Raw genomic sequence first — 10,013 nt, forward strand, 5'->3', positions numbered from 1 at the left:
TGGGGTAGGTGGAAGTGGAGAAGATAACCTGATAGGGCGGAGGAGGGGTTGGGGTTGGGCCGAGTGGAGGTAGAGTCGTGGTGAAAACGACTGGGTGGGGTGGGTGAAGAAGACAACTAGGTGGGGGTGGTTTTGTTTTTTTTTAGAAAATCACTTTTTTTAAGAAGATGATTTTTTTCTTTTTTTAATTATTATTTGGATAAAAAATATCACATGTCATCAAGTTAATGATCATTTTTTTCTACTCAAAAGTCATTATTTAAAAATTATTTTTAATATATATGTCACGCTTCTTCATTTAATTGGCCACTTTGATACATCATCGGCAAGTGTATTACACACACTTTAGATATTTGGATGATTATAAAAAAAAGTGTCAAAATGACACATCGGGACCTTACTTGAGGTGTTTAAAATGAACAAAGCTTAGTTGAGGTGTCTAAGTGAAAGTTGGTGCCAACTTTAGGAGGCACCGATGGGTTCCGCCATTAAATAAATAGGAGAAATAAGAAAAAAAATATTTTTAAAATTTTTCTATCATTTCAGCAACAATTTTTTTGTAATCATCTTTCTTTTTATATTTCATAAGCAATACAGAAATTTCGAATAAATAAGTTAAAATATTAGAAACAGTAGGATAACAAATACCGAAAAATTCAAGAGTAGCCAAATAAGTTTTTTCTAAAAACATAACAACATCATTAATTTTAGTCCAATCAGATTCTTCCAACATGATTTCGTAAAAATTATATGCATATTGATTAAAAGTTGTAGTTATAGGGGATTTATAAATATTACAACTCTTTAAAAAATTATAAGTCGAATTCTACCTAGTCTCAATTTCTTCGGACATTAATATTAGTCTAAGATTATTTTCCTCATATTTTCTTTTAAATTTTTTAAGTCTAGTTTTTCTATTATTTCCTTGAATAAAACCAACTGCATACCTAATTTTTTTAATTGTTGGCTCAAAAAAATAAAGTTCATCTTTTACAATTAAATTATATACATGACAAACACATCTAACATGAAAAATATCTTCTAAAGGGGTGAAAGCTCAGTTTTTAAAGAATTAATAACAACGGTGTTGTTAGATGCATTATCAAAAGAAATACATAAAACTTTGTGTTCAAGATCATAATATTTTACAACCATTGATATAGAATCATAAATAAATTGTGCATTATGTCTTTGGTCTTCATCATATTGAAATGCTAAAATACCTTTTTGCATAATAAAATCACTACTTATTCAATGACAAGTAACAGTTAAATAATTATTTTTATTTATAGCACGACCAAGATCAGAAGTAAATAAAACTCTACATGAAAGATTTGTTAATAACCAACGTAAATAATATGCATATTTTCCATGAAGTCTAAAAATATCTGATCTACAAGTACTTCTAGGAATACCGTTAAACATATGATTATAAATTGATTGTATATAATGAATAAAAACATCAGAAGAAGCAAATGAAAAAAGTAGACAACCCAGAGCTATTATTTTCGCTATCTCTTCACAGTCCCTCATTTTATTATATGTCCCCGTTAAGTTTTTGGTCTGTGAGTTTATTCTACCTTGAACTGGCCTAGTAGCACCCCATATTCGTTCTTTCCAACCAGGATGCTCATTGTCTAGATGTCTAGTCAATTGACTCGTTCCACCTTTATTACCCCCCGATTTTATGCTCGGATTTTTTTAAACATTCTTTTCATTGAACTTTAGTTATTTCGGCTATGCACTCAAAATAATACCATATTGAACAAGTTTTTTAATTTCTTTTACAGGTCATGGAGAAGATTAACAGTTCTAGATTGAGCATTACCTATAGCTACATTAGGAGTAGTTGGTGTAACATCCACATCATCATTATTATCTTGTTCTATTTCAACTTCAAATTCATTTGGTTCTTCTATATCGTAAGTTTCTTGATATTCATTTTCATTCATATCATGTGCATTTACACTTATTTTTCCAAATTCACTAGATGGTACTTCAGGCATACGAGAATAATTTTTATTTGTATTACCCCTATTGGAAGCACTTTTTTTCTTACTATCACTATCTCCATCGGAACACTAATTTTTAGCACTTTTACCTATATTTTTTAATCTATCCATTATGCAAATTAAACTAATAAAAATTATAAACATAAAAATTAAATATGTAAATATACTAGAATTAATTTACTAAATAAAAGCAAGAGAAGGAACGATTATACCAAATTCTCGGAATCAAACAAACAATCATAAAATTGATGAAATGTTGAACACTTGAAAGTTGAAAACTTGCACTTGATGTTGTTAATTGTAAAAAATAATAAAAGATTGATATCACTTTAAGAGATAATTTAGAAATTGAGAGAGAATTGAGAGAATTAGATGATTGTTGGTGAAAAAAATGATTAAATGTTGTAGGTATTTATAGAAAAAAAAATGATTAATAATTTATTTTTTTAAAAAGGCCATTTTTGGCCAATTTTCAAAAATGGTCGTTGGGCCCAACGGCCACTTTCTGAAAAGTGGTCCAACGTCCAAATCTGGAAATTAAAAAAAAATTACCAAGCCGATGGACCTGTGGGCCGGCTACCAGTCCCTTACCGAGCCGGTCTTACCAGTCCAAGCCAAAAATTAGATCGACTGGCCCAAAATTTTTTTGGGGTGGGCCGGTACCCAGTTTGGTCTCTACCATGCTGGGCCCTTAATGGGCCAGTCTTAGTGGGCCAAAAACCGGGCCACCCGGCCTAGTTCCCTTAATTTGGTGATTATTATGAACCCACATTACATTTCTTAAATTAACCTTTTTTATTTCACAATCAATTTTTATTTTCTTAATATTGAATATTCTAACGTCTACCAAACGGCCAAACATTTTGCATTATGCAAAAATCTTTTGTCTTGTGTTTATAAAAAGATCAAACTTATTTTTTGATTTATTCTTTAAATTTTAAGCATTGCAACAAATTCATACTAGTATCATTGTATAAACTTTTTAAATTTTGAGCCAGATTCTATTATTTTAACTTTATATTATATTTATTCATTGAATATTTTCATTGTTAATATTCTTATTTCTTAAGGTCTATGTATATCCTACCTTCTCGAGACTTCACTTGTAGGATTACAGTGAGTATATTATAGTTATTCAATTTATATATGACAACTAAACTAGAAAGGTTTCTCTATGAAATTTGGCTTTAGGCCCCCAAACTTATTGAGACGGTCCTGCCTCGACCTTGATAAAAATGGGATCGAGCCTGACTCGGACCCTCATCCCCAACCCTAAATCCGAACCCAAACCCTAACATAAGACCCTACCCCAACCCCAACTCAAAACCCGATCCTTAACTCAACCTCAACATAGACTTCAAACCTAGGCCTAACTATAACTTGAGACCCAAACCCAAACTCCAGCTCAACCCTGATTCAAGATCATATCAGGGACTAGATCTCCACGCGAGACCTAATCCCAACCTGAACCTCAAACTCGACCTCAGATCCCGATCTAGAACTCAACCCTCGAACCAAACACGATCTTGACCTGGACATGCCACTCAATCCCCAACTCAACCTCGACACCAAATCTGAACCTCGATTTGACCCCGACTCTAGACTCGAACCCCAACCTCGACCCTCAACCCTCACCGGACTTTGATATAATTTAATATTTATGAAGACTTTTTTGTGATATTTGTTTAAGAAATTTATGATATCTCTAAAAATATATAATCAAAGTTGAGTCAAATAGGCCGAGTTGAGTTATTATCTTGACTCTATCCATCTCAGTCGAAATAAGCTTTGGGCAGAGTTGTGCATTAACCCGTGTATTGGTTCGGTTCTTTGAATCCAGCGAAATTCAATCCATTTTCCACCCTTGATACAACAACTCCTTAATTAATTTCTCATTTAGAACGAGATAATTGGTGGGAAATTTTTTGTTTTCATTGAAAGGTTAAACAATAGTTGCAACTTTATCACTAGTATGCATGAAATTCAATCTTGTAGTACAAATCTCAACCAACTTAAACTACCAAAGACTTAGATATTATATGTAGCTTAATCTTCTCTATGGCCTTTCATTTTACTGTATGTATAATACACCTCAACCCCTAGGATTGTGACTAGTCTTAGCCGTCAAAAATAGACTTTGGGATAAAAAGTACTACCTCCTTCTTCTTATATTAAATTGGTATCTTATTAAAAATATTTATCTCATATTACTTATTATTTATTAAAACAAGATAAAATTTATTAATTTTTTTCTATTTTACCCCTACAATTAATATGACCTTTTGAATGTAAATAATTTTCAATACTAGCTATAAATACTTTATATATATATTGCATTAATGTAAACAAAGGACAAAATGATAAAGTCTTTCAATATATTAATAATTTCTTAATTATCGTGTAAAGTTGAAAGTGTTCATCTAATATGAAACGAAGATTGTAGATAATTTTAGTTAAGCTCATGATATATATTATAGTTGTGCCCAAATATGGAACCATTAATGCAATTTGACTTTGTCAACACTCGCTGATTTTGAATATATGCTAATTAATTTCCTGATCATTTTCACAAAAGCAAAGATTTTGAAATATCATAAATAAACTATACAAATTCAAGCTTCCAATGGGAATATTATTTACACACTTAGAACTTTTTTTTTAATTCTTATTTATTATTATTATTTACCCCTTCACGAATTACTTGATAAAAAGTAGTTAAAACACAGCATGTGCAAACACGCACTTATTTCGAACCCTCATCTTCTCTCAAAAGATATTATTTTTAACAATTTGGATAACATACATAATTATTGGTCGATATATGTCATTAAATTTTGGAAAAATTATCTCAATACACAACTTATTTTTATCATATTCTCTAAAATTTTCTACCATTTGAAAAAATTACAAAAATTCTTACTCTCTCCTATTCTCGAAAGTGATGTATCGGTCGGATACATCACTTTATGTGATGTATCGGGACGTCGGATACATCACTTTACGCGATGTATCGGAACGTCGGATACATCACTTTACATGATGTATCAGTGGATACAACACTTTACGTGATATATCAGTCGGATACATCACTTTACGTGGTGTATCAAGACGTTTTGAGATGTATCCGGATTCCATCAGATTTAAGAGATTTTTGTAATTTAGAAAAGAATAGGGATAAAATATAACTAACTCTTTAACACTATGAGATTTATGTAATACAACCTTTAATTTTTTTCTCCAGTTTAAATTTACCATGTTTGATAATTTGGATCACATACGTAAGAAGAAAAAAAATTGTGTCATTTGGATAACATTTTTATGTTTTTTTTTTCTAGTTTAACATATATATTTACTATTGCTCAACTATTGTATTCTATATTTGTGTATAGTATAGTCTGTTGATATAGTCCACAAGCGCTCACATATTTTTTTTTCCTTATTCTTTGACCCGAATTTCAAAATCTGGTCCGCTCCCAAACTACGTGTTCTTTGGACCATTCGCCCGCTCAGAATCTTTATAGTTATATCTAAATGTCTCAGAAGATGATTATGAGTTGGTAAAATAGAAAAGCAAATGAATACTCCTTTGCCATATGAAATTCAAGATTCATAGCCATAATGAAAGTTCTCCAACACATTGAGAAAAAAGAATGAATGGGAATGTACCTTCGCTATCGCGAGGTTAATATATTAGAATGATTTGTTATATGTGAATACAATAAAAATAGAGAACACAAGAGACAAAGAAGGCCTGCAAAATTTTGAGAAAATTCAATTACCAGATCTAAGCACCAGCTTATTTTCGATGACTTTCCAAGAAATCTCTGGTTCTCTTCCTCATGCGTGTGAAGGCAACAAATGCACAAGCCAGAAGCCATGGAGGGACACGACCATCAGAGAGATTCAACTTTTTTGCCCACTCTGGAGGGTCTCTTATCACCAGTAATACTATAAGTATGGTGACTACAGCAACCCCGACCAATATCCTGGTTATAGGTTTGATCAACGAGTACTAAAAATCAAACAAAACGAACCATTACAACTCACACATATGCGTCTAAACGTCTATTTTGTAAGATCTAAGCAAATACTAGCACAAATAAGGATCATCAACATGCTTTAGAATGTCTCATAAGAATATATGGTCAAGCTTGTGTCTGACAAATACCTCATTCATTATAAAAAGAATTGAGCGACTTTTTCTGATCAGAAAAGGGGGAAAACTTGAGTGCGGAAAGAGATGGGCACAAATAGAAACTCTATCATCTGTTTCGGGATGGTTGGTGGATCGTCTTATATCTAAAAGGTACAATCCTATTATACTTATTCTCCTTGTGAACGATGGAATCTCAGATTTCTATTTAGATGGTTTTCGAATTTTCAAAGTGTAGAGATACTAAGACAAAAAAGGACACAAATAATTTTCGGAAACTATTTTTCCTTTGTCCAAGTACCTCTAAATCGTGCTTATAAGTCATGTAAATTTTTGTCTTTAGAATCTAGCTCTCTACCAATCAAAATAGTAGGCATAATAATTCAACTCCATTTTCTCCTATGTCAATAAAAATAATTCAACCTGATGAAGTGCATAAGCACCTAATCACAATAAGTTCCTTCCAAATCAGGTCCATATCGTATCATGTGTCAATCTAATGCACAATTTTCCCACAAGATTTAAGACTCTCCAGGTCCACATAATGATACTTTGTTCTCAAGAAAAACTGTCTGAATTTCATTATGTCAATCTAATGTACGATTTTCATGGAGCAAACACGAGTCCAAGACCGTTAAAATGGACTGTTTGTCACAGAGATCAGGTTCGGGTCCAACACAAAAAGAATTTGGAACCAGAAAACGATATAGACTAGGTTCATATTCTCTCTGCATTTTCAGCAGGAAAAAGACCAGTGCTCATCAGACTCACTGTAAATTGTGCACCAATCTACTAAACTACTAAAAGCTTGGAGCATATAACGAAAGAAAACATCTTTATGGTTAGCCATCAATTTTATGAGACTATAACTATAGATTATTCCATCAATAGAAAACCAAATGATCAACCTAGAGCAACATTTTTTTCTCTATAATAACCGTGGTGTCCAGGTCAGCTTCGGCGCACCTCGACTAATTTCATGGTATACTTGTCACCTCTAAGTAGCAACAACTATCAGGTAACTTTGTCTAACAAGGTTAGAACAAATGAAAAGAAATCAACAAGTATTTTGTCTTTGCTGAAATTTGAAGCTAGTCGGGACACAACTATGCCCTCCAACTTTGAATGTCCATAATAGACACTTAAATTTGTACAAAATTAAACAAATAGACACAAATGTCTTATGTGGCATAATTCATGTAAAACGTCACGTAGGACACAAAATTGTCATGTAAGATGTCATGTAGGACAATGTATCTATTTGTTCAAGTTTTAGACAGTTATAGTGCCTGAGTTAATAAAGTTAGAGGTTATAGTTACCAATTGAAGCCAAGTTAATCGCGCTTCGACCGTGTCTACGAATCATATTGATGTATTATGTCAAAAAAATCCTAATTTGGGAAGAAAAGTCCATGCTTTATCAAAAACACCCAGAGACTTTTATTCCTTTAAAAAAAAATCTAAAGCAGAACAAACAGAACTTTCGAATTGCACCAAATGTTTGTGCAACATTTATTTTAATAAACCAAAACTTGTCCAAATATAGTTACAAAGTCAAAAATGATTATTTGCAATACTTTTTGTGTAGATTCTAAATATGTATATTTTATTACCCAAATAAAACAGTGAAGTTCTGGAAAATGAAATTACCTTAGGTTCTCCATCAATGTAAATAGTGGATCCATCTCGATAAGTAATAATTGATCTTCCATTACGAGGATTGAATCGGATTGGAACGCCCCGACCCGTTTCCGGCTTGAATGCATAAACCGATTTGAACCCGTATTTGTCGAGAAAATCCCTAACATCGAGCTGATCCTGGTCCCACCCACCAAGGTATGCCTTGAATATGTCGATTGGACCCTTGCCACGTCGGTATAGGTGGACCTCCACCTCCGGGACCTTCGTCCTTACGGATCTAGTCCGGTTTGGCGGGTTTGGGTTCGGGTTAGGTTTAAGATTCGATAACAGTGGAGTCGCTTCGGCGGCGTCACTGCCGGCGAAAGCTTCTTTGATCTCCACCATTTTTGAAGACAGCCCCAAAAAGGCAAAAGGCAAAGGTAGGTCGTTAAAAATATAAAATTTTGAGCTTTTTTAAAATTAAAATATAATAATAATAAAAAAAAATGGGGATTTGATGTCGTGTCGATTTATTTTTCTATTTTTTGTCAGTATATTCTCTTTGGATAAAAAAAGTTATCAGTGTTATATATTTGATTAGTATATAATATTAGATTTGGGATTAAAAGTCTTCCTATATTTTCTATATTTTGTTCAATTAAAAATTAGTATATGAATTGTAATGGAGGGCACTATTTTTTTCGAACATGCAAGCATTTTTAAGGTATTCAATTTATTAGCTATGAATTCAGATAAAGTCCATCTCAATACTGAAATGAAAACTTCGGTACACTATTTTTGCTCCTCTCCTCCTCCTCTCTTACTAAAAAAGGGGAAAAGAAAAGGGATATGCTTATTTAGAAAGTAGGAGGGAAAGAAAATAGAAGACCTGTCCTAAAGTTGAGATAATTGACTGTAGTAATATCTTATAAAAATAATTGAGTTTTCCTTGTTTGAGAAGATCTATAAAGTGAATCGTCTCTTTATGCTTAAGGTATAGAGATCGTACAAGATGAAAAGAAATCTTGTAGATTGTGCTATTATGGCTGAAGAACTATGATTTGTGGTATTGCCTTTTGAATATTGAATCTTGATTTAACATGTTAAAATTGAAAATTTTCTCATGGATTTATTTGTAATTTACAGTTATATTGTTACTCTACTACAATAACTTTTAACCCATCAAATAGGAGAAATTGAGTGTCATTATGTAAGTTTTTCATATTTTTATTAGTGAGCAAAAAAGGAATAATATTGTTCTTCATCCTATCCTCATTGACCTATAATATGTTCAAGTTGATCAATCCATTCTCTAGACCGCTAAAAAAAATTCATTTGCATTTTCATTATTTCCACAAGTACTAATATTAAATCATGTTATTTTGCGTTCCTTTCAGTTGAATATAAAAACATATTCTTTTATCCAAGTGTGACTATGAAGTTGGTTAGTGTTTGCCTTACTCTGAGCAAGATTCGAAACTCTTATTTTCGAAATCCGTTCTTTTACTCTCCCAAAATCTTCGCTGTTAGTTGTAGGCCCAATTCAAAACACCTAAAAAAAATTATAAATCCCTTCTTCAACTCTTCAAAACCCTCACTGTTAGTCCTGAGCATCATTCAACACTCCCCCTCTTTATCTGAAGTCGTGGTTGTTGAAGTAGACTTGGTGTCTAAAAATTTGACCGTATACAAGGACTATTTTGAAAGAAGTCGAGAATGATTCTGTGAGCCATTGTGTTTGGGAGATTTGATGGTATGATTATGAATTCAATGATTTAAAAGTATTATCATGGTTTTCATTTAAATTGACTATGTATATGAATTTTACTCTAAATTCAAGTATGAATTATGATCATGGATTACAATTATGTTCAAGTTATAAATTTCATGTAAGTAATGAAGAAAGTTGACTTAGGGTCCTATGTGGTGACCTAGGAACCTAGTGACATGAATTATGCAAGTATGATATTGTAATGATGAAAGACTAATACTCACATTGCAAGTATGACATGAAAATGAGCTACTCTATGAATTATGAAGTTTATGAACAAGTTGTGATATATGTTAAGTATGATCACTATGTTATGTATTATGTGGGATTTGACTTAGCACCGAGCAGACTTTGAGGTAGGGCCCTACCAAAAGCCTTAATTAGTAGCAGCCTCAAGTCTCTTAAACTACATGCCACCGTAGGTTACCTTCATGGTTTAGCTAGTGGATCCACATAT

At 32.4% G+C, this 10,013-nt stretch overlaps 1 protein-coding gene across 1 annotated transcript; it reads right to left on the bottom strand.

Annotated features, from left to right (window-relative positions):
* Positions 1-5,665: 5,665 nt before the first annotated feature.
* On the bottom strand, positions 5,666-8,262 carry LOC129889514 (uncharacterized). The gene is made up of 2 exons (XM_055964836.1): positions 7,816-8,262; positions 5,666-6,024 (listed from the first exon to the last, which is right to left on the bottom strand). Exons 1-2 carry the CDS (start codon positions 8,188-8,190, stop codon positions 5,809-5,811), a joined length of 591 nt encoding a protein of 196 aa, XP_055820811.1. The 5' UTR covers positions 8,191-8,262; the 3' UTR covers positions 5,666-5,808.
* Between the last annotated feature and the right edge of the window lie 1,751 nt (positions 8,263-10,013).

The sequence above is a fragment of the Solanum dulcamara genome, chromosome 1 (genome assembly GCF_947179165.1).
Source record: "Solanum dulcamara chromosome 1, daSolDulc1.2, whole genome shotgun sequence".
In the NCBI taxonomy this organism is placed as follows: domain Eukaryota; kingdom Viridiplantae; phylum Streptophyta; class Magnoliopsida; order Solanales; family Solanaceae; genus Solanum; species Solanum dulcamara.

Excerpts from the sequence above, each read along its gene's own strand:
- LOC129889514 (XM_055964836.1), bottom strand. The coding sequence starts at position 8,190 with ATGGTGGAGATCAAAGAAGCTTTCGCCGGCAGTGACGCCGCCGAAGCG. Across the intron at positions 6,025-7,815 it reads ACATTGATGGAGAACCTAAG|TACTCGTTGATCAAACCTAT; the intron begins GTAATTTCATTT and ends TTTGATTTTTAG.